The sequence below is a fragment of the Ambystoma mexicanum genome, chromosome 12 (assembly GCF_040938575.1).
Source record: "Ambystoma mexicanum isolate Mex_15411 chromosome 12, UKY_AmexF1_1, whole genome shotgun sequence".
In the NCBI taxonomy this organism is placed as follows: domain Eukaryota; kingdom Metazoa; phylum Chordata; class Amphibia; order Caudata; family Ambystomatidae; genus Ambystoma; species Ambystoma mexicanum.
The window spans coordinates 514,635,392-514,661,047 of record NC_090936.1 but is presented as its reverse complement, the minus strand read 5'-3'; the positions used below and the strand labels follow the sequence as shown (position 1 = coordinate 514,661,047).

At 46.6% G+C, this 25,656-nt stretch overlaps 1 protein-coding gene across 1 annotated transcript in view; it reads left to right on the top strand.

The window, feature by feature from the left end:
* The window catches only part of TMEM178B (transmembrane protein 178B), a 987,899-nt gene extending 963,543 nt beyond the window's left edge, over positions 1–24,356 (top strand). Inside the window, exon 4 of the mRNA XM_069628799.1 lies at positions 16,356–24,356. Within this exon, the coding sequence (XP_069484900.1) occupies positions 16,356–16,609 (254 nt within the window). The 3' untranslated portion in view covers positions 16,610–24,356. The remainder of the gene's footprint in view (positions 1–16,355) is intronic.
* Positions 24,357–25,656: the final 1,300 nt, after the last annotated feature.

Genomic DNA, 25,656 nt, shown 5'->3' with positions numbered 1-25,656 from the left:
GGTTGTCACAAGATGTGGTGAGGCCCGGGGCAAAACATTTGGTGAGGCCCCCTTACAATATTTTGCACTGGGCCAGCAGCGGCACCTACGCAAACAGGAGACTCGAGAAATCTCTCCTTGAGTTTGAGTGCAGATTCCCAAATATGGTTTATTACTACAACTGTAAATCAACTACAGCAAAGTTAGATTTCTCTAATGAAGAAAGGTTTATGGCAGGCTAACTTTTGTATCATATGCATAAATATATATAGGATGACATGAGCTCTCCGCTCTGCCACCTCCAACTCTCTGCGGGTTAGTCACATTTCCAAGCAAAGATTTGAGGGCAGATCTCTTTCTTCGGCTGGGGCTTCCGTCTGGAACAGCCTTCCTGCCTCTCTGAAACTTGAGCAGAACCATCTCCCGTTTCAGAAGCAACTCAAGACCTTTCTCTTTGCTTCAGCCTTCTCTCTTCTTCTCCCTTGCTGATCACCTGCCTGATCCATGCACTGCTTACCCTCTGAATTCGTGCCCAGGTCCCTGCTTGTCCAGGTACAATCCCGCGCTGCCTCTTGGCTCCTCTGCACTTGTGGTCTGTATCTGTAACCCTACAGTCCCTCTCTTGCACTTATTCTCCATCCGTTGGCTGCACTTATGAGTACCCGCACTTGCCACCCGTTGGCTGCAGTCTTGTTTCTCCTTTCTTCCTGCACTTCTCCATTCTACCCCACCCTCTGCACTTCTCCCCTCCCCCTTCCCTGCTCTTGCACAATCTGAATGACACAAGCCCTAGTAAGATCAGTGTTTTGTCTTCCTTTTTTGTTTCCCCTCCTTGCCTTGTCGCGCCTAGAAACACTTGTGTAAAGGCGCGTTATAAATGCGATATCATATAATTAAGGAGCACCCTGTACAGTGGAGGCTGGTACTTTTCTGAAATTGAGGCTTAAATGTGTGTGCCGATTATGCAGGATCAACAGAGCACAGTAAGGGAGACTAAACCAAACAAGGGTTGCTTTAGGGGGGTTCTCACTCCCAAGAAAATGTTTGACACATTAGGTGAAAATTATGCATTTTACAGCACTTTCTTTGCAAAATTGGGTAGAAATCCATACAGTTTGCAATTGGTTTTGTATGGAAGCACATGGAAAATCACCATAGTTGCAAATCATAAACCGTGCACAAAAACATTTTCCAATACATTTAATGCCACCTTTCCACACAACATATGCTAGTATAAAAATATATTTATGCTTGTTGTTCTCATGTATGTCCATGCAGACTGCATCAATATGTGCCATTATTACCATGTACGGACTCCCAGCCAGTAAAAATGCCATGCCAAAGAAACTCCCATCCAGTAAAAATGACATGCCACAGAAAGTATGTCCAGGCTGACTGTGCACCATTAGGGGTATAACTGGCTATATTGCCCTAAATTCAATGTGAGCCAATTTAGTCAATTAGTATGTTTGCTTTAATCTTGATATATAGTCCTGCGCATCAAGGGTAAAGCAAAAAGAGCATTGGCAAATACTAACAGTTTAGGCTTTCGTGTAGGCATGGGAAAGGCATTTTGTATTGGTATTAGCTGGCCGTTGATGGTGCCAGGTGCAAAATGGTTTGAGTACCTGAGCAGCTAATGGCAGTGCCTGGCAAATGCCTAATACTTATACACAAGCCAAAACTGTTGGCTTTGCCAATGCTTGTTTTTAACCGGACTTCAACTAAAGACATGCAGGGTGCTTTTAAATCGAGTGGCCGAAGGCAGACCTGATCAAGACATTTTTATTACACTGGTTCCATGTTTACAACTGCAATGAAGTCATTGACTCTCAAAAGACTCCTTTGAGAAAACACTTTCAGTCACATTGAGGGCAAAGTTTTATGGCAAGGCTTGTTTAAAGCTAGCTCAAAGAGTTCCAATGAGGAGGTATTTTGGGTGGGGAGGGCAGGAACTGGATGAGAATTTCCATAGGGATCAGCATGGCCATGAGAAGTCAACGTGTGGGCAAATAACTAAACAACATCTACAAGCTTTGTGTCCCTCCTCATATGCCATTTCTTCCTATCTGTACTCAATCCTGTCATTGCGACTGATCTTCCCAGATCCAGGATCTGGCAAAACATTACTCACCAGATCTCAGATACAGCTCCACAATTTGGGAAATCTATGTGCACTATATGTTTATTTTAGAATGCTGTGGTGTGTTTGTGCTTTAAACTATGTTGGGCAGGGATTTGAACTGTGGTTGCTAGGTTCCAAAGTGAGACACTCCCCCACAAGACTACTTGAGGGTCTGAGCAGGAGCCCTGTGAAATCACTTGTCACTGTTGCACTGTACTGGAAATATTGATGTGCATTTTTAGGTTTAAAAGGGGTGCAGATTTTGAACTTTGCTGATGATAAATCCTCTGAGGGGAAAAGGCAAATGTTCATGGGGTGACTAAAATATCTGCCCTACACCCTCCTAATCCTCCCATCGCTGGACCCTCTTTCACTGTGGTAGGAGGGATGCCTCAGAAAAAAAGTCTATTTCCACCTCTGTCTGTTCGCTAAAGCAATAGTTTTAGCTTATTGGTGGCACACCGAATAACCCAAACAAAAAGAATGCTGTGCAGTGGTGCAACACCATTGAGCAGATCGTTAAGGAGCGGTATCAGTTTCAAACATGCAGAACACAACAACCTATCCATGCAATATCAACAGACTCACTTTGATAAACGCAAAGTCTTAACTTCTGGTCTCAGCTTTTAGATAGCCCACCTCTACAGAGATTAGCATAACATTATGAAAGTAAACAGCCTCTGAATTGGGGTGAAAGGTACGACTAGTGGCCAAAGGGAACGTGCAATAGCTATTCGGCTTCCTAGCTGGGCTCAGGGAATTAGGAGGGAAATGGGAGCAGGGCTAGCTGAAGATGTGTCAGGGCTGGTGGGGGCCCATTTCTTTTTGATGTTTGGGGGCAACCCTTGTCTTACTAATTGGAAAAATAGTCCAAGGCACCTGTGGCGTGCTTAAATCAATAATGAAGTCAAAAAAATGCAGCAAGGTGGTTAAAAGCTGCAGATTATCAGTAGGTTTCTGTGTCATAAGACTGCCAATATTGGGCAAACTACTTGGGGGGCCATTTCAACTGTAAAAGCTGAAATGGCCAGATGCCATCCCTCAGTGGGGAGACCAACAGCGCAATGGGTTTATTGGCCCCACTCACTATCCGCTTTCAAAACTGTCACCCAGCCCCTGCCGGGCTGACCAACAGAGCGTGGCCAGACGGAACACGACACAGGGCTTCATTACGACCCAGGCGGAAAACCATGGTGCCAATAGCACCATGGTCCATGCCGGTAATTTACCGACTCCACCATGGAGAATGGGGGAATTACCATCCCGTTACAAGGTTGGCGGGGCGGTAATTCCCCCTTCCTCCATGGCCCTTCCCCATTCCCATTTTTGCCCTATAGGACTCAATGGGAATGGGGAAGGGGCTAAGTACGGTACTGCAAATTGCAGTACCGTACTTAGCACCAAGGTCCCTTTGCGGGTCCCTACTTTAACGGCTGGTGTAGACCAGCCGTTAAGTTCGGGTCCTGCAAAGGGACCTCGTAATCAGGCGCTAATGGGTTAACTGCGCCAGGGTCGCGCGCCAGGGTCGTAATGAGGCCCACAGACGTAAAACGGGGCCTGGGCTTCGCTGTTAACAAAGGCCCTGCAATTACTAACATAAAACATTGCACTGTTAGCCCCTGGATTCATATGCATACATGTTTAGGTAATTGAAATTGTGATGTGGGGTTAGCACTTGCATGCCAGGGGAGTTAGCTGCTTGTAACATTAAAGCTTCACCAGGATAGTCTAATTCCTCCAATGTGGAAAGATGTTAGATGCCCCCACACTAATAAGTTTGCCCCCCCTAACAGCCTATTCCAATGTGGAAAGATGTTAGATGCGCCCACACAAGTAAGTTTGCCCCCCCTCGCAGCCCCTGAAGTTAGCGCCTCTCCCAACATGAAGTGTTAGTCCCCGCCTGACATTTTAACCTAGGTGCACCTCTGATGCAATGAACCCACCCCTCAATGAAGTGGCCCCCAGGGTGGCTACATTTAGAGGTGGGGCTAAACACACACTCACATAAAACACTTTCACCCATGCATTCATCCACCAGTTACACAACTCCTTGCATGCATGCATACATAAAACCAAACACAGCATTGACACAAACATTAACACCAACAGGCATGCATGCGTTCATACACATATACGTACTAATTTAATTTAAATACACATTTATTTTAAAATAAAAAACACTTACCTTACCTCCATGCACCCTTCCGAAGCATCCACGCGGCTGACACGTAGATGTGCTGCCTGACAGGAGAGAGAACTCCTTTCCCATTAGTCAGCGTGGTCACGCTGAGCAACGTGAAGACACTAACTGACAGGAGAGGAGTCCTCTCTTGTCATGCAGCATGTCCACGTTGTCAGCTGAATAATGGGAGGCAGCAGTGCTTAATTCTGAGCCCCGCTGTCTCCCATTATTTTGCTGTTTGTCGCAGAGACAAACGGCTTCGCAATAAACAGCAAAATCATTGCAGGGGCAGCACAGTCCCGTGTGTGAATAAAAGGACACGGGAGGACTGTGCTGCCTTCTGCTTAGTAGAGGGTGCAGCGAGGCCACCAGCCAGCGGGAGGCCCAGGCAGTTTGCCCCCCCTGTACCCTCCTCGTGACGGGTGGGGGGGAAGGGGGGCGGTGTGTGTGTGTGTACACACACAGGCCTGAGTGTGTTTGACTTGCTGTCTATGCATTAGGGTCTTATGAGTTTGTGTGGCAGCTTTCTGTATTTATGAATGTATATATACGTGTGTGTGTGTGTGTTTTTGAGGCTCCATATTTGCATTAGTGTTGGTTCCACCACACTCTGCCTCTGCCAGCATTCTCCTTGGGGACAGTGCAGTGTGTTTTAATGAGGTCATTTGCATGCGCCACACGTCTCCAAGGCCTCCACAAGGGATGGAGAGCAGAAGGACTGTTGAGGTGGTGAATACAGCCATTCTGGGAGTTTATCCACCGTACTGCTGGGTGCAGCATGAGCCCTGCAACAGACGACTAAGGCCAAACCCTCTCCCTTAGCCACAGAGATATGTGTGTACCGAAACGTGGTCCGAGCAGAAACCCCCCTGTGCACCCCGATTTCAAAAGCGAGTCAGTAGCCAGTTATCTGCCCATGCCATCGCCAACCCTGTGTCAATATCATCCTGCATATATTTACAAATTCGTCTGAATGTTATTGTCATGAAACCGTATAGCAGTGTTGCTAAAGTTAATGCAGGCAGGACATGTAATCATTCGGCAAAACAGCAGCATTGCTGTATTAGTACCTTTCAGTTCTGACACAAACACACACATGCACACAAGTGTAAATGCAGGGACGTCATTTGGGGGTCGCCAGGGGTTGCACTTGTGAACCCTGATGTCTCCCTTGCTACCACAACAAAAAAACAAAACAACTTTAAATATAAGCTCTGGGGCTGTGAGCAGTGCCATGTGGCTCCTTGTTTCTGGAGTGGGTGGCTTCTTGTTCAGGCCTCTTGAAAAAAGTGTTTCAGCAGTGACCCTAAATAAGAAAGAACAGGAAAAACAAATACTTTGTCTTTCTGGAATTCTATACAATAATTGCTAGACTTCAGGGGGTGAGTCACTGATTTAGTCTGTTTTTAAATACCTCAACTCAGCCTTTCATCTTTCTGAGGTCGATCAATGAGTAGCAACACAGGTTGTGTGATATTGCATGTATATTTGTTCTGTATAAAGCGCTCACGCGTAACTGCTATATAATTACACATCATTATCATTTGGTCATGGACGTCTGCCTGCATTCACACTAATTTGGTAATATGGGCCTATACACACTGATATTAATGATACATATGGTGATCCATTCTTGTATGAAATGTATATCACATTAGAGTGATATCGTAACCATATTTTTCATAGTGTACTTAGGAGCAATGCTATGTGATGCCACTTCCTGTTTTGTCAAGGGATGAAAGGTTGTGTTACATCACTTTTCATTATGTCACTTCGGGATGGGGTGAAATGTCATCACTTCATGTGATGTCATGAGAGGTCAAGAGTCGTGTGATGTCACTTCTGCTACCCCTGGCATTTTGCTGAAATGATGTCCCTGTGTAAATGGTAGATATTATTGACACTGCATTTTTTGTATAGCTGGGGGCCAGGTTCTAACATATCTGCCAGCTACCTTGGTCCTATTTTTGTGTTCTAACTCAATTTTTCTTTTTCACTTCTACTCCGTTCCCTTCTCCAACTGCTTAACACATTTTGTTTCTCTGACATCCCTGTGCCATTGACAGTGCAGGAGAAAGATCAGCTCGTTTTATTTTTCTCGGTTTTCACACTGGGTGCAGATTGAGGTCTCTCTAGGACTCCCCCTATGTTCATATTAATAGTTTTGTTTCAACCGCCATTTTGTTGTCGCTGTATGTGCCGTAGGGGTCATGGCAGAAGTGAAGTGCTGCTTCCGGCTTTTGGACAAGGAGACTGTGAGTGTGAGCCGTCACAGCTCTGTGGGCACCGCGAGTCAGATGGAGAGTTCGGCATCAGTGAACACTCTCAATGCCAGCAGCCAGGCAGTACTATTTCCTGCACCCGGGTCCATGTCGGTGGAAGAAATAACCAGTCAGATCCTCACAAGTCAATATGCCAGGAGCAGAGATGAAGGCTTTGGGAAGGATGCCATAAGCAGTCAACAAGCCATGCACCACAAACAACTGACAAAGAGACAACACTTACAAAAATACTGAAACACACATGAAATCAAGGCCAGGCACAAATATATGCCAGCGGCCCCCTCTCCCTTTCCCACGTACATACACACAATCACATGCATTCAATATCCTAACCATTGCATGCATCCTCATTTCTTAGAATGCCGAGACTTTCCTCAGAATGTCTACAGACAAATGCACGAGCTGCCATAACGCATGTGGGTGAATCAGAACACTCTTCCAGCAACCCGCGCTGGTGCTGCCAGCCTGGGGTCAAGATCAACGCTGGTGTCTTCATTGCAGGGCTTGGAGGATCTGACTCTCTGAACCCTTAGGGCAAGAATGGGGACAACCTTGTCCGTTGTGTGCCAATGCACGTGAATCTCCCTGATACGCAGCGCACACAGAGACTGGCACGCTCATCCCTTGTCCCGCGTCCACAATGTGTGAATAACACCACTGACCGGTATGCGTGTCATTTCTCAGGAGTTGATCTGGAGTCTCGTAGAGTCCTCGTGGTTTCCTACAATTGAACCATACACATATTGAAAGTGTGCCTCGAGTCTATTCTTGCAACACTACAAATCGACCTCAGAATAAAGCCGTGCACTTCAGGAATACTCTCAAAAAGGCAGTATGCATTGCACAACCATATATGGAAATATGGCCTCTTGGCAAAAATCAATCACTGATTCCTTGGCCCATTGGCAGGCGTCTGATGATAGAATAATAATACAGCCTCCCTGATGATTGTTTGTGACAAGAAACCACTTGGAGGAGAAGAACAGAGCAACTGAACTGCAGCAAATGGGATTCAACCCTGTTAATACTTGTTCATTTTTGGGATTTAACCCAGTTACCAGGTATATTTGACTCGGAACTGGAGTGCGCGCCTCGCCTTCCCCCCTTTCTTTGTACATAGTTGAGTATGCTGCTGATGTTTTTAGGCGATGAAGGTCAAAGAGGAAGGCAAGGAGAGGGGCAGCACTCACAAGGTAGGAGAATGCACAGGCTGGAGAATAAATGGTCGTGAATGGGGGTGCAGGGCTGGAAACGAGGACAGTGCTGGGCACAAGGCAAAGGACGGTTCGCTGGGAGGCCCAAAAAGATGAAAGCATGTGCTTTCTAACTGAACTCCTGGTTGGAACAATTATTGTAAAACATGCCCTCATTGCTTTGACTGGCCCTAAGGAAGAGAAAACAGCATATTGTCCTTTTTCCAATTCATGCCATAGCTCTGCCAGTTATCATGCCAACCAGATATTGTAATTTTCAACTCCCTTAATCTCTTTTCTTTGTTTCAATGGTTTTGGCCACATATGGTGGTGTAAAGTGCCAGCAAAATGTGCCAAAAACAAATAGAAGATTTCTAAAATGTGAGCCTTTTACCATTTCCACCAAACATGTAATGAGGCTACATATGAGAAGGCAGTTACAGTTACCACTAGGAAGTCAAATACATATTCAATACTGTGTTGGCACTATGATATTCAATCTACACCATCTGGATGTGTGACAAAATTGCCATCTGGTAAGGTCAGGTTAGCCTGAGCTGCTTTGATTTTGGTTAACTTAAAATGATGCAGGTGATTCTGTTTCTGAAAGGGAGTTCTGCTAATCAGACTCCCCATTTATAAATGCTGCATGCCATAATTATAGCATGTATGCGCTTTTGCTGTAGCCAGTTCTACAAATCAACTTCCGGGGCACCAGTGTTCCAGGGATGAACATCGGTTTCTAAACCATAAATCAGTCCCACACCTCTAGTACACCAGAAGGGACCCGAACAGATTGGAAACACAAGTCAATTATAAATCTCCTTGTCTAATTTTGGTAACGTGGATGGAACAGCAGGCTTATATCCGCAAAGTCGTGGATCGTTGGTTAGTTGCAACACAGCGATAATACAATTATTGCCCAATGATAAAAGAGACTGTCCAGTCAAGGTTGTATACAAATATCTACTTTATTATTATCACAACAGACAGTTCTACCACACTACAAAATACAACCCACCCTGTAAAGGAATGCAGAGGACAGACAGTTTCAAGAGAAGAAAATGGGATGCACAGACAGGAGGGTAGTCAGTAAAGTAATTAATCTCAATAGTTCAAGGATACTTGGTTTCAACACAAAGGGAGCAATGGGTCATAGAATGTCACTAGGGGCCTTTGGAGAAGGACCAGGGGACCGAACCACAATGTACCTTGTGCTGTAGAGATTCTTGGTGTTTGACAGGGTTGAGTCGGTATCAGGGTGTCTTGTAGCTTCTGCAACAGATGGGAGACAGCTGTGGGTAGGTTTATAGTCAAAAAGTCGAAAACATAATGTCGAATAGCAAAAATGTCGAAAAAAAAATGTCGAATGTAAAAAAGTCGAAAAAACATACATATAAGAGGAAAAGTCATAATTTCGAAAGAAAATGTCGAAAAAAAAATTGAAAACCCAAAAAACTCTTTTTTTTTTGATTACCCAGATAGTAACATTTATTATGGGGGGGGTCCCCCCTAACCCCCCCATCCCAAACCCCTACCCCAACCCCCCCCTCCTCCCCATCCCCCCCACCCCCCATAGATATACCTTTAATTATTTAAAAAAAATCTTTAATATAATATTAAATAATTAATTAATTATTTAAAAAACCATCCCAAACCCCTATCCCCAACCCCCCCCCCCATCCTCCCCATCACCCCCACCCCCCATGGAAATACCTTTAATTATTTTTAAAAAAAAGTTTAATAAAATATTTATTATTAACACATAAAATCGAAAAAAGTCGAAAAAAAGTCGACATTTTTGTTTTTCGACATTTTTGTTTTTCGACTAAATATTTTCGACATTTTTACTTTCGAATATATTGTATTCGAAATTATGACTGGATACCCTGTGGGTATCGGGCTGCAGACAGTTTGGTGAGCGAGGCTGGCGTACATGGTGTCTCGGGGTCAGGAATCATTGTCTCAGTGCTCTTCGATGAGTCAGAAGCACTGGTCAAGGTGTCTCAGACAGTGCTAGCGACTGGGGAATAACAACAGTCAGCGATGCAGTCAGTTGCAGTTCGAGGGGCTCGACTGTCTCGAAAATGTCTTTTATATAATAATAAGTTTATTGTGATTTAGTCCAAATTTGAACTTTACACAAACATAACAGCGAAACAAAACATTAAAAAATACTCACCTATATCACAAACCATTGAGATGATAAAGGTACAAGCATGCAGTAAAAGGGTAGAATATAACACAAATTAGTACCCGGCACGCGCGGCGCAATGGGAATACAGCGTGGTGATTGGCTCATTTGCGAGCCATACCACACGGTATTCCCTTTTACGCCATGCGTGCCGGCTACTCTGTTTCCGGCGAGGGGCGTGGCAGCCCCACAGCCAATGAGGAGGCTCAAAACGGGGCAATCCCGCTCCGAGCCTCCCCATGGCTGGAGGCTTCCCTCGTCCCCCACCGGGGACTCAGGTTATACATTTTTTTCCCCTTTCCTCCTCCCACCCCACTTACCTTCTATCTCACAGTCTCCGGCGGGGGACGATGGAAACCTCCATCCGTGTGGAGACTCGGAGTGGCTGGAGGCTTCCATCGTTCCCCGCCGGAGACCGCGGTACGTTTTTTTTTTTTTCTTCCCCACCCCACTTACCTTCTTTTTTCTTCTTTTCTCGGGAGCGGACGCGCTGTGAACAGAGTGTTCCCAGCGCGCCCACTCCCGATGGCCGCCATGGAAAGGGAAAACGGACTAAGTTTTCCCTTTCCCGGTGGCCATTTTTTTTGCCTTTTTTTGTTTGTTTTTTTTTCTGTTCCGAAACGTGTTTCGGAACAGAAAAAAAAGCAATTAGTACCCCGGTCTAACGGGCCGGGGTACTAATGGCAATAAGCCCCTCGACTGCGAGCCAATACCACCCGTGGTCATGCCCCCAGGGCTTCGTTAAGATCCTCGCTACGCTCGGGCCTGTAACTACGGCCCCGGGGGCATTACCTGGGCCGGTATTGGCCGCAGTCTCATGGCTTATTGCCACATTAAAAGTTATGAGTTAAGAATTGAATTAAATACTGGGGCTAACTAAAATAATATACAGTGGATACACAGTTAATGTGGATGTTAATGTGGATGTTAATGGGTCATCCCCCCAGTGGTCCACAGCATCCAAGCTGTCCGGGACCGTTATATAGGCCTGTCCTCAGGCTAACTGGTTACCTGACAAAGCAAGGTGCAAGACCTATGTTCCAAGCTGTAATGTTTTACCCAATGTCGGAGGAGATAGAGCTGGGATAGCACAAGTGGAAGTGCTATGTCCGATCTCTTGAGGAATTAATTCAACAGGAGAACCTTCACATGTGTCCAAACTCTGAACAGGGCAAGCTGAGATGAGATGGTGTCTGTATTGAGACAGTAGTCCCAGAAAGAGTCTCCGGTGATAGCATCAAAGCTATGCACCAGCTTTCCCAGCATGCACAAGTACACAGTCCCAATTTGGGACATGCAGTAAGGACGTGTCTGGTGGTCTCCAGGAATTCGGTTCTTCCACAGATACGGCAGTTCCTGTCCTTGGGGGCTCGAAAATGTCTTTTAAGGTGGACGTCAATAGATGCTTGACGATGCACTCCTCCTTGCATCTTCACTGGGCTCGTGTCATCCATTAAGGCAAACGCACCAAAGCTGAGGAACTAGTGTGGCAGGCAGCTGCCATGTCCTTAGTTTGGTTCAGAGACCCTCTGGCCCTTCCCGCTTAGGAAGCTTGCTGCAGAGCCTAGCAGGGCGGGATGTGTGCCGTTCTGGAGCTGCTGGAGGGTCCTGTGGATTGAGTATATCCTTCTGTTCTCTGTAAAATGTTTAGGGGAGGGATCTAGCTTCCCTCTTTGGAAAGCCTGGGCTTCCTTTACTGGCAATAGCTCTAAGGCAGACTGTACCTTAAGCCGGGGTCCAAATTAGTTCTTCTTATTAGTCCTTGAAAAGTCTTCACATGATCTCCCCAAAAGACGGGCTCAGCCCTCTTTTAAAGCCAAATGGACCACAGTGATAGGTGTATGCTAGGCCTACCTTAATGAATCAATCCTGGGTCCCCACCAACAATCTCCTGTATGCATGAGGTCATAACCAAAGTGCTTTGCAGCAGAAAAGGTAAAGGGGTGAAAGCATGTAATGCTAAGTCCCACCAATCTTCCTATCTGTTGTGGATCAAAGGGTCTCTCTGGTTAATGGAGCTCTCTGTGGTTCCTGATTAAAGTGCATGTCTCCCTTAAAGCTGCAGCGAAAAAAGACTTTCTGTCTCCATCAATCCACACACTCGTACCTTCTGAATGGTGTCCCCCTGTGGGGTTGAGTGCTGTAAATACATAGGTCCTCATTACGAGTATGGAGGTAACCATGCCGCTAAAAGCGGCATGACTACCCCTATACCGGGTACCAGGTCCGGGTCCTGCAAAAGGGTCCTGCAAAAGGACCTAAAATGGCAGATAGACCTAAAATGGCAGTTTAAACTGATGTAAGGTCAAGACCTTGCCATGCGGATTTCTTCGCAAGCAGTTTGTAAGCAGCTTGGCGTTGGCCAATATACATATATTCATACAATACAGGAGGCACGATATGATTTTCCGTTCGACAACACCGGGGCGCTTACCACTAGAGTCCCTTTGAAGTTAGCAGACATAGGAATGAGTGGAGTAGCAGGGAGGGAAGGTGTGTTGAGAGAAGAGTTCTGCCATATTGATTTCTGTGAGGGCTCTCTTCCTTTTCCCGCTCCTTCCATTTCCTGCAGGCAAGGTACTCTGGGTATATCATAAATCAAAGGGCACTCGTTACAACAAGCTGGATTGGACCCATTGTGGCAGGCTTGCTTTGGAACAATCACTGAGACATTTTCCCTTTAAAAGGAGAGGTGCATCCCCTAATTTTGTATATTCATTTTTGGACGGTCAAGAGAAGAAAGACACACTTTTTGATGGCTGTTGGGCGCGTAGTCCATTCCAAAGTCCACTGCAAATAAGATGAGGACAGATGGCATCCAAAGCAGAAGCAAGGTCTGACCCCTGCCCATCCAGGGGCAACAGTGGGGGCAACTACTGCTGGACCCAGGCCTCTATACTGGCTGCACTAGAACCAGGCTCCTTTTCACTTCTCTGAAACCTGAAGGATCACGTGTTGTTGCTTACCAAGCTACCTGGGTCTCTCAGCAACCACAGAATCAATTAGACTTCTCCCTGCATTTCCATACGGCATGGACACGTGTTTGACACCATCCAAGCTGTTGCAAGGGAACCATGGGTGTCATCCTTGACCTCGATGCTAGACTGCCTCCACATCTCAGCACTGAAACTCAGCCATCTATGCATTGGAGACGTGTCGAGACATATAGCTTTCCTAGTTCAACACTGCTGCCTGCTCAACAGCTTCTTCCAGCTTCTAGCCAACCCCGCTGCAGTACCCCAAAGCCATGCTGAGGCAACTGTGCCTGCTCACCACCAAAGGCTTCTGTGCAACCTAGGCCACCAAGCCTTCCAGCCCCGCCGACCCAATATTCCCTGACGTCCCCAGCTTCCTCTACCCACAATCCAATGCTAATGCTGCTGCTGAACAGCACTGAATCGTTGTCCCAAAGCCACCACTCCATGACTCAACACTGCTGCCGGCAAGTTCCCAAACTCTCAATGCTGAAACCCAAACTCAACACTGTAGAGACCCAAAGTAAAGAACATACAGCACGGTAAAGAGGGCCTGTTTCCATGGTCCATTTTTTGGGACCGTGGTGATTTTTAAGCACTCCTAGTTTACCTTGTTCTTCAAGACACATCCTTTGAACAGTCACATTGAACCAATCGTGTTCCTGAGCATCCCAGCTCATCTACAGAGAGTGCCCTTTTCATAGAATTCTGCATTCTTTATGTTCGTTTACAGGGGTGGGTTGTCTAAGTGTTTTATGATTATTTTGTTTGCATTTTTTTGTTCAATTAAAAGTCCACATTTTGATAGAACCTTTATTCTTGATACTTAAGTTGTTTGTGTTGCTACTTTTATCAGCCCTCAACCCTCCGGAAGATATAGGGCCTCATTACACGGAAGGCAGTAATGGTTAACGGCCACCGTTAATGGTAACGGTGGCCGTTAACCATTACCGCCTTACTACGAGGTCCCTTAGCGGGTTGGTGCTTTAACGCCTGCTTTTTGCAGGCGTTACAAACCAACCCGCTAAGGGACCTCGGAGCTAATTACGGCACCGCAAAATTGTGGTGCCGTAATTAGCGCCTTCCCCATTCCCATAGAGCCCTATGGGGCAGAAATGGGAATGGGGAAGGGCAATGGCGGAAGGGGGATTTACCGCCCCTCCAACCTTGGCAAGGTTACCGGCATGAGCCATGGCGCTAATAGCGCCATGGCTCACCGCCTTCCGTATAATGAGGCCCATAGACTGTCCTCTGCCTGCCCTAACACACAACGTGAAGGAGGTATACCTTTCTGGCTGTGCCTGTTTCACCTTTATGATTGGAATTACTGCAGGTTTAGTAGTAGTGTGGGGAGGAGCAGGCGGTAACCACTACTCACCCTATACTCCTGTAGAGCAGTAGTGATTTCATCACAGGATGCCAGCGTGTGCGTGCAACAGACCCATGAGAAAGCAATGAAAAATGTAAACAACAAAAACATAAAGATGAGAGGCATTTTAGTATGTCTGCCCCGCCCCTTCATATGTGCTTATAGCCAAGCATTTCCTTAAGATGTGCCTGCCCATACATAGGACAGCGCTGCATGCCAGTCCCTCCCGCAGCCTACTGTCTTTATCCCACCCTCCCGCCCATCTGAGAAGGGTCATTGCAATGACATAAATGTGGGTTCTCAGATAGACATATCTCCCGAACTCCCTCAGCCAGGCAGCTAAAAGGGCTATCTCATTCAAAAATGCCTTCAGCCACACTGGGGACACCTACATGAGATACTGCTATTAATAATAGAGCGCTAGATACCTCACATGCCTGGTCTCGGGAGATGTGCCCTTTTTGCGGTGTGTGGCATTACCTCGTTTGTGGCACATCTCTTTGGCATCTTACTGTTCTCTGCATATCTGTTTGGGGTGACCAGGAAGAAGTGCTCTGTTGCTACAGATGTGTAGAAATTCATTGACAGCTGCAGTCTATGGAACTGTAGGTTACCCCTACCTAAAAGTAACAGTAAAGATACTAGATATGTTCCATGGACAAGCGCTGGCATAGACACAATATAATGAGACAAAATAACACTATATGATCTCAGTGTTTATTCCATGGTGAATACTGTGGTTGCCGACACGTGTTTCGACCAAATCGGTCTTTTTCAAGGCACAGTATCTAATTCTGATATTGTGCATGAGCTCTCTTGATTTAATTAGGTGACCAGATTTTCCACATCAATTCCTGTTGCCTTTTTGTCCTGTCGGGTCTGCTATGCATGCATCCCTGACTGTGTCCGGCCAGCATACTAGCAAACCGCGCTCGCAGCTGCCAAATTACTTGGGGAATTGTGATCACTGGTCGCTTGCTATACACACGTCCCTGCCTGTCGTCCGGCTAGCATTCGCCAGACGTGTGTATAGCAGACCTGAGACGATACAAGGCAACAAGGACTTAACTGTTGAAAGTGCGCAAGCGACCCGGTGAATTGTGAAGTCCGAACTTGGGTGCAAACAGGTCCCACTATGCAGTGTTTGTCCTTTGCACTAGGAAATGCAAAGGGTAGGTGTAAAAAGGAGACAAAATCACCGTTGGACCTTCTTTTGCACTTTGCGGTAAACATTAGGGAAATGCCACCTCTCATTTACACCTGGCAGTCAGCATTTACTGTGGATTCCTATAAAAACTGTCTGCTTTTTGCTGGTGTAAATAGGACTCCACAGCATTGGCTCCAGCATGAAAATGGCTGCATGAAAGCAGGAGTATTTGTGCGGCAGAGAGGATGGGGATGGCGGAAACGGAAATTCTGTTCTATGCCCCCTCTCTACAATACAAATACATGAAAATGTGGAGTGGTGTCAACATAATGCAGAAAGTGCCTACACATGCCTTTTATGCATGATATTTTACTCTACTACACATTGAGCATGACCCCCTGAGGGCCTTGTCCTCCATCCTGAGCAGTGTCTGAGTTCTGTCCTCCTCCTTCTCGAGCAATCACCATGTACGGCCGCCCGCCCCCTGCAAGAACTCTCTGCATCCCTCCACTCTCCCCAATACATCTCTTGAGCTGCCAATCCCAGACTCTTCCCGGATCATCCTCTGTGCGTATAGTATCGGACAAAAACTTGAATTTTTCGCATGGTGTTATTTTTGATGTACAATCTGCAAATCGTGGCATATATCAGGAGATGTTTTCATAGGCACAGGTGTTAAGTCTGTGATTGTATATGTAAACTGTTTGTACCATCTGATGTTGGGATTGGAAAGGCAAGTGGCACAGAAGTAGGACCTTGGAGGCCCATAGAGGCCTGTCTTATTTTTCTGATTTGGCCGATGTACTCTGACATGCCTTGGACCTGCCATGCTTGTAGGGGGAGTGTTTGGGATGAGGAAAAGGTCCCTAGACACATCACTAATTCTGAATATTGTTTCTCTCTCTGCAGGGACCTTCTGCATCATCTCACTGTGCACCTGCGTGGCAGGAATCAATTTCGACCTGTCCCGATACCCGCGTTACATCTACGAACTCCCAGATGACATCAGTCACGGCTATGGCTGGTCCATGTTCAGCGCTTGGGGTGGGTTGGGCCTGACCCTTATTTCGGGCTTTTTCTGCACCCTTGCTCCCTCCATCCACCCTGTGCCGCGGACCAACTGCCCCAGCAAAGCGCGGCCTGAGAACGGTACAGTGTGCTGAGGACAGGACGAGCAAGCGCAAGCGAGGAACAGGTTAAAACTGGATTGCAGCCTGAAACAAGTGCTGGGAGGAATCCCGGATCCCCATGTCAGCGGGAGATTCCAGGCTCCACTCCCTCGCGACCTGTACCATGTCACCCCTTTCCTGGAGATGTTGACTTCATCTTTCTGAGACTCCAACATAAACTCCAGTTCATAACTATGATTGAAAAAAAAAACATTTGTATCCAGATGGCGGCATCACAACCCATGGTGGCTGCCACCAATGGGTAAACCAAGCTTGTAAGAAGAGGGAGAGAGGAGAAGTCTGAGGGTAGCCCCGAGACCTCATACTTACAGAGGAAAACCATAAAGCTCATGCCAGCTGAGGATAAGAATGAGGGGGTTAGGATTCCTGCAGGAGCTCACCATGCTGTGGTTAATCCCCAGACTGCAAACACACCGGTGATAACTCCCAAGCCACCAGCATGCTGAGGAGACACCTTCAGCATTGGGGATGTTAAGGATGTCCTCTAGATGTAGGCATGCGTGGAGAACACCGATATGGTAAAGGGGCAGTTGTAGCTCGTGGCAATTTCTTGGACAACTATGTTTGGTGGTCAGGTTTGGCTGTGAGGCGGGGTGGCTGTGGAGTGGGTGGTGTTTTGAGCTAGTCGAGACCGTCTAGGAGGTGTATTGAGGGATGGGCATGACAGTGGGTACATGTCCCCATTGGGCAGCTATGGCTGATGGGCAGGTCTAGTTATGTGGAAAGTCTGACTTTGGTGTAGGGGTGGCTGTAGGGTATGTGTGGCAGTAGATTAGATGTTCCTGTGGCTTAGTTGTTGCTGTAACTCCGTCTAGCTCTGGGACTGGTATGGCTGAGGACCATGGCTGTGTGTAATGGGGGTTAAATATGGCCTACTGCCGGAGAGGTTATGCAGTGGAAATGATGTTGTAGGGCAACTGTTCCTGTGGACAGGCATTGTTTTGAAACAGGCTCTTGTGTAGGACAGATGTAATTGTGGGCAGATGTAGTGTTGGGGAAAGCATGATTCTCTAGCATGTGTAATTGTGGGTAAAGAATACTAAGGAGATGCTGAGTTACGTCTAGTGCTGGGGAAGACGTGTATTTGGGGCAGGTATGATGCGTGCAGGCATGACTGTGGCAGAGATGTGAGACACGTTTGACTGGGGAAATGTGGCGGTGAGGTTGTTGTGTGTATGGCGGGTATGACTGTGGAAAAGGCGTGCCTGTTGGTCAATAAGGGGAATCCTCAGCAGTTGCTTGTGGAAAGCATTACAAGGAAGAGTACCGCTATGGACCTAATTGTCGGTGACCATTCCAGCTTCTGCCAGGTTACAGTATGGAAGATAGATTTGCCCAAACAAGCAGTTGAATTTCTTTAGAACTGCTTGAACGAAAATGAGAGAGGTTACATATAAATAAGAGGAGAATCTAGAACACCGAGCAACTGTAGGACCATCCATTGAAAGTCTTGTGCATTGCTAATCCAATGTGCTACCTGGCTCTCCTACTGCCTTCAAGTAGTGAGGTTGCATGGGAGGTCTGTGAAAGGGGAGGCCTAGTTGGGAGGCCCTCTTTCTAGAATAACCTGGTCTACAATTTCACTACTCTGGTTAGAGTTGTGTTGTCCTGGGCAATGTTAAGATTCTTACCTTTTAGCAACTTGACCTTTACTTATCACTTCTTAACCGGCAAAGTGGTGAGATGTTGCCACTACTTCCAGTGCCATCTTGTCCATCTTCTTTTTACCTCAGTGTTAGTCCCTCATTATCCCACTTGTATCTTCTATGGAAATAGGAAGGTGTACTACTGCCCTTACTTACTACACAGATGAAATCACTGTGCCAGACTGGGCACTAACCTACATCCTCTGACATATAAGTACATAACAAGTATTTTCTCTTTGCTTCTTTTTCCAGTAGTCAGGCTTGTCAAAATGTCAGGGAGCCATTTAGGGCCTCATTACACGGTAGGCGGTAAGGGTTTACCGGTACCAGTAAGGGCACCGGTACCAGTAAACTCTTACCGCCTTACTACGAGTTCCCTTTGCAGGACCCAACCTTAACGACTGGTTTTACCAGCCATTGAAGTAGGGTGCCGCAAAGGGACCTTGGTGCTAATTACGGTACTGCAATTTGCGGTACCGTAATTAGCGCCTTCCCCATTCCCATTATGCCCTATGGGTGCAAAAATGGGAATGGGGAAGTGCCTTGGTGAATGGGGAATTACCGCCCCCGCTCACCTTGGAGTAGGGCAGTAATTCCGCCATCCACCAAGGCGGACACGGTAAAATACCGGCGGCAACCATGGCGCTAATAGCGCCATGGTTACAGCCTACCGTGTAATGAGGCCCTTAGTCTTTTATTTTTTATCTTTTAAATAATCACAAAAGCAATGCCCGCATTGGCAGTAAAGAATTCCTCTGAAGTGACCCTCACTTTGAGCGCCCAAGCATCATTTCCTTCTTACTTTTCCTTCGCTCTGCACCTCCTCTATCAAATCTGTTCTATTGGAGTAGAGTTTATGCACACAACAAAGGATGATGAGAATGGTCATGATGAGGAAGAGGATTGTCTTTAGGTTCACAGTGACATCACAGTTGCATTATGGTCTCCATGGAAATCAGATCATTACATATTGCCGGGGCCGCAGCGGTTGGGTAGGATTCTATCCCAGAGGATCTGCAGCCACAAATGGCTGCGCCTCGGCCCATCCGATGACATGAATCCGGCTCCTAGGTCCTTTGCGTCATTGGGTCTCTCCAGCAAATCAGAGATACATTTAGGGAGATCTTTGCAATGCATGTCTGGGAAAATGGGTTTACTCATATGCCCGACATTTAGAAGAGAGTGACCATAGTATGTTACCAATTAGCCATGTCTACTATCTCTCTCAGACAAATGCATATGCGACACGGGACGTCAGTTTTAATCCAAGACGCAATGCATTCAATTTCCTTGCACATCATATGTGGGTGTGAGTGTTCCTCAAAGGCCAAAATTCCAGGCCTTTTAGACAGGCTTACACGGAAGTAGTCTTGGAGTAGTAGGGAATATCGGTGATCATCGCCCACCTGCATTTTCTGTCTTAAAGATCTCGTTGTTGATAATAACAATATGAAAACTGCACAGAGCCATTCAGAAGCATTGGTGATGGGTAAACTAGTGCTCCATCAAAAGGCAGGAATTGATTGTGGAGCTGGAATGAACAAGGTTTCACAAAAGATGGTTAGGCCACCACGTGACTGCAATTGGCCAGGCTGAGGAAATAATCCATTTAGCATATAACTGCACTTTACAATAGGATTTCCTCTCTCCCAGATGCAACAAACTGCTCACCACCTGTTGTGGGATTTACTAGCAACCCCTTTGGCATCAGTTTCCTTATCTAGGTTCGCCAAAATACATCTACATAACCAGCACCTGGATTGACACCAAAAATGCCACATGGCTGAAACGAGAGCTTAGTCGGGCAATTTAGCACTCACACTGGACCGTAATCATGGAAACTTTCCAATTTCCCTGCCTGAATTCCTCATCAATGAATGCGCAATGGCCCTGCCAGATCCTTTCTCTCAACCAGGGTCGGCTTTGCGGATATGGCCTTCCTTCCAGTAATATCAACATGGCCTCCAGAAAACAACTGGAGCTTTCGGAAAGTAAGGCAATTGCTTCTGTGAAGTTCCCAAGGTAAAAATGACTACAAATGCATAAGCTGCAGGTGATTGGAAGCCTGTATTGTAGTGTGCTAATGTTAGCTATGCCTGGCTGTTTGTCGGCTCAAGTTACAGTGACCTGTTTTGGGAAAAGGCTGGGCCTGGCTCTCCTCTGGACCCTATATGTTCCTTTCAGGGAACATCAGCTTAGTAATAAAGTGCAGGTTCACTGTGTCAGGATGTAAATCACCTTTGTGGAGGGTCGTGGTGGCTGTGATACTAATTACAGCTCCTCCCCTCCTGGAAATTGCACTACGTGGTGCTGCTCTATACAGAACCCATCCTCGTACATTGGATGACTGCATCCTGGATGACCGGAATAAAGAGGTGTGCTTCTTGCTTCATTTTAGAAACTGACACTTGGTGGGTTTTTGTCAAATGTAATGTTGCTCAAATGCACAGTTAAGCTTCTGAGGTGTAAGGTTTATGAACATTTTACACAAATCATAACTTGAAATAAAATCTCTCTCAGTCGTTGACCCACCCTAGAGGGATAGTGATCCTAATTGGTGATAACAGCATTCCAATCTAGTAATGTTGTGCACACTACAGGCTTTCAGGCAGACATAACCTGCACACATAGACCCCTAGGTCTACCAAGGTGTACTAGACTGGTGAGGACTGATTTGCACCACTATTCCAATCAGAAGCTTGCCCTAATGTCCCTGCCTATCGCCTATTTGCTGCCATCCTGGCCCATGGAAAGGGGGCGCGGCCATGATGGTACCCACAATGCAATACATAACCATGACAAAGTTCATCTAATATATTACACCAATCCCCTCCTGACCAAGGCCACATACATCCTTCTGTCAAGGAACATTTACGCCTCACCTTGTCCAGATTCCCAGCTACCCCATCTCAAACAAATCAGGTGCAGGATCTTCAGCAACACATGCTAGCCATAGTACAGCAACTCCTGCTGTATCCCATCCCAACCTAGGTGCAAAAGCTCCAGCACCCATACCAACCACGACGCAGAAGCTGCAGCACCCCGCCTCATCATGATTCTGCAACCAATCCAGATAATGATGTAGATAGGCAACCATTCTGTAGAGTATCATACCAACCATGAAGCAGATCACTCAGCACAATATACCAACCAATGAGCAGATACTCTATCACTGCATACCAAGCATGATACTGTATCACCACCACCCCTATCAACCAAGAGGCAGCTACTACAGCATTCTGCACTGTTTACACCCGGGAAAAGCAGATTGACCAATCACAATCCGGGTGATTGTGCATTGACCGCCCGCAGTGGAAAAAAAAGTCAATCAAAATGGCTGCCATAAAAATAGAAAATGGACTAAATCGCTTATCGCATGACGGCAGCCATTTTGCAACCCGTTTTACATGGCCGCCGTCATCTGAAAAGGGACCCAGTCCCTTTTCTATTTTAATGGTGGTGGTATTTTTTTGACCTTTTCATTCAGTCCACTGGGAGATGTGCTTGCGCTGAGCACATCTGGTGTCGGACTGAAAAAAAATGAAAACTATCCACACACTGGGAAGTCCCATGGTGCGAATAGCTTTGACTCCCCGGCTGGGGGGCGGCCATGGCATTTAAGGGGTCCACAGCTCAGGCCTACCAAAGCTCAGGCTTGCGTGCCATTAAACGCCATGTCTGCCTCACAGCCGGGGCCTGAAAGCTACAATCATGTATCGGATACCATAGCAGCAATCCATGTAAACTAAGAAATAGAAGCTCCAGCATCCTGTATTAACCATGGCACAGTTATTGAATCATCTTATTCCAACCATGAAACTGAACCCCAGCACCTCATACCATCCAAGGCACATATACATTAGTAACCCACTGCAACCATGAGCCTGAAATTACAGGACCCCACCTCTGTCATGGTATGGATATTCCAGGTCCCCATCCCAAACATGTTCAAGGTACCACAGCAGCACACTGTGGTCACGAAGCCGAGCACTGTCTACGGTCCTTGAATTAGCCAAGACATGTATGTTGAAAACATTTTCCATATTCTCTGTCGAGCAATCCAAGATACCTTAATCTAGGAATGAATTGAATGTCACAGGCACTTTCCCCCGTCCCGGGAGAGATGTTTAAGGAGCCTTCATTTAGCCAGTCTGAATGTCCAGAAACCTTCCACTAAGCACGCCTTAGGTCTACAAGCTCTCCACCACCAGTGCTGGTTTTAAAGTCCCATTCATTAGACATGTTCCAGATGCCTGAGAATATCTGCTTGAACTAATACGGCTTGTGAAAGTGTGAGATGTCCAATGAGTGGACGTGTATGATGCGTATGTGTATAATGAGGGACTTTCTTTACTCTGAAAACAAGAATTATCTTACTTGATCAAATGGATGGAAATGGAGCATTGGCAAATATGTGTGCGTGCCCGACCCTTCAGGAAGAGCCAGCCATGGGCAAACACATATTTAATCAGGGCTACTTTGCAATTACCTGGCCTCCTAAGGACCTCTTATGCATCCTTCCATGCCTTTGCAGTAGTTGAAAGGGTGCTATAAGTCTCCTCTCCATCAGTGCCTGCCTCCTGCGATGGTGCTAGGGAATGGACAAATAAGGGTTCAATATTGCATGGCTTTGCAATTACCAAAACCAAGAGGGAGATCAGTCGTGGGATTCTTTCCCTCCCTTTAGCGCAGTAAAAAGAGCAAATAAATTACCAGAGCATTGGAATTTCATGGGCTTTCTCTCCTCTGACCCCAATATCATACCATTATATTAATCAGATCCAGAGTAATAGGGTCATTGGAGTTTCATCTCCTCTCCCCACCACCAGCACCCATAGAGCCGCTCAAATCCATAGCAACTGCGCCCGTGGGATTTCCAGTATTCATGTGGTCTAATTGTGAAATCCTAAGGTTTGAGAGAGGACACCCATTAATGGGGTTACCTGCGCTCTATACTCTTCCTACCACCATTGCTGGAGCGTCGCTTCAAGATGGACAGTGACCATCCATTGGTTTGCTTTCCCTGCCCTCGACTTGGTCACCATTGCATGAAGCAGCTGACACTCTCTGCAATTCACCCCTCTGAGCTCTACCTAACCCCCCAGAGCTCTACCTAACCGCCCCTCCACCCCTCCGCCGCAGGATCCAGATAATCAGAGGAACGATGCCCAGCTGCCGGCATTCCTTAGCCTAATTACAGTAACCCACCTTAGAGGGCCAGCACGTGGACATAAAGAATCCTTCTTTAATTCTCTACCTAATACCTTTTGTCAGGAGACAAACAATGATATCAAAAGTGCAAAGCTCTGGCCATTCCTCCTCCTCTGTCCTGCCCCTAGTACCATCACAGTAGACCAGATCCCAGTGGGAAAGGGAGCATCTCTGGCCATTCCTCCTCCTCTGTCCTGCCCCTAGTACCATCACAGTAGACCAGATCCCAGTGGGAAAGGGAGCATCTCTGGAGATTCCTCTCTCTGGACTCTTCCTTGCACCACAGCATCAGCCATGTGCCTGGAGCTCAAAACTGCACAACTTGGGAATTCCCCCCAACCCCCCTTCTTGTTTCCTGGTGCTCCATTGCAGGAGTCATTAACCACGAGGGGCTCTCCACCCATCTGTGGAGGTCCTTCCTCTCTCTTTCCTCTCCTCCAGCATCTCCCTAACAGTGGCTCACCCAGGTGAACGGCATTCATGCACAAGGGTTCCATCTTGTTTCTTCTTCTCTGGGACCATTGTGGGAGCTACAACATGCCGTGGCCATACAATTCTTCAGCCCGTCAAAGACTACAAAAGATGGACATTGAAGAGGGGGGTGTATGAAAAGACTCTTTAAATGGACGATCTTGCATTGGACAGACGTTCTAGTGGATGGAGGACATGTTGAAATATGCCTCTGTGGTATTCCTTCCCGGATGCCTCCCCCGTTCATATACATCTTCAATGAGAAAGCCCGTCTGTTGAATGAATAAAAACTGTGTTTTTCCCATGGAGGGTAAACCCGATAAATAAAACTGTCAGTTGTGGAATGTAAACTGATGAAAAATATTCAATAAAGTCCATGTTGTGTGTTCGCCGCTCTTTGTCAGAGATGTCTGTGTGTATGTGCTTATCACAGATTGCCCGGTGCCAGACAGCATCCCTGGCTACTTGTTCATGTAAGTCCAAATCTCAAACTATATATGTGTGTATGTAGGAGTGCAAACCTATCTGGGAGGCAAACAAGCACACCTGGGGTGTCACAGGTAAGGTGCCAATTAGCAGGGCTAGATGTCTGTCTTGACTTCCACTTTATTCATATTTTCTTGTGACAAATGTAGGCTTTTTGCTGTAATACATGCAGATATGTTGTCAGAACCCAGCGCCAGTGTGTGCACTTTGCAATGGTACTGGGAAGGTTTCCATGCACAGATCTTACTGTGAACCATCATCCTAAACAGTGGCATCCCCTCCTATTTGAGTCACAGGAAGACTACCACAGCTGTACCATTGGTGGGTGTCCAGCACTGATATGTTCCAGAGCATTCTACAAATCTACCAATGTGTACTAATTGTGTCCCTAAACACCATGTGCTAGCCTGTACTGAGTGTTAAGCACCTCTCCAGCTAGGTTAGACTGACCTATAGTACCCCTGCCATTAGCAAACTGGGATATGACAGTATGCTATCAACGTACCCTCAGTTTCACTTGCATCCTAATAATAGTGAATTGGGACGATAGATGGTAGCTTCTTAAGCAGAGAGTAGTACTGAAACACACACATACATTCTGTAGTGTAAGATGCTTTATGGTTTCAATTAAGCAATAAGCCCCGAGCAGGGGGGCATTACCACTTCAGGTAATGCCCCTCTGCGAGGGGCTTAATAAAAGCATTTTTTTTTCTGTTGCAAAACGCTCCGGTGTTTCGCAACAGAAAACAAAAGTTTAAAAAATGGCAGCTGGGGAGAGGAAAAGGATGTCCATTTTCCTTTCGATGGCGGTCATTGAAAACAATAAACATAAGTAAACAAAATGCCCGCCAAGGAAAGAGAGAAGGGAATACACATAGTCCCTTCTCCGGGAATGAAAAGCAGGTAAGTGTGGGACAGAGGGAGGGAGGGAGGGAGGGAAGGAAATGTGGGAAAGGGGGGAGGGGACATAGGGGAGTTGGGTTTGAAGCACTTACCTCATTTCCCGGCGAGGAAAGATGCCGGCCGCCAGCCCTGGGGAGACTCAGGGCGGCGGGATTACTGTTTGCTAACGCATGCTTTGTGAGGTCCCCATTGGCTGGGAGGCCACCACAACTCCCCTCGCCGGGTACTAATTATTGATATGTCACTAAAGTGCATTCACTGATTTAACACCCCCAGGCATACACTGTCACCCCGCTATTCGGG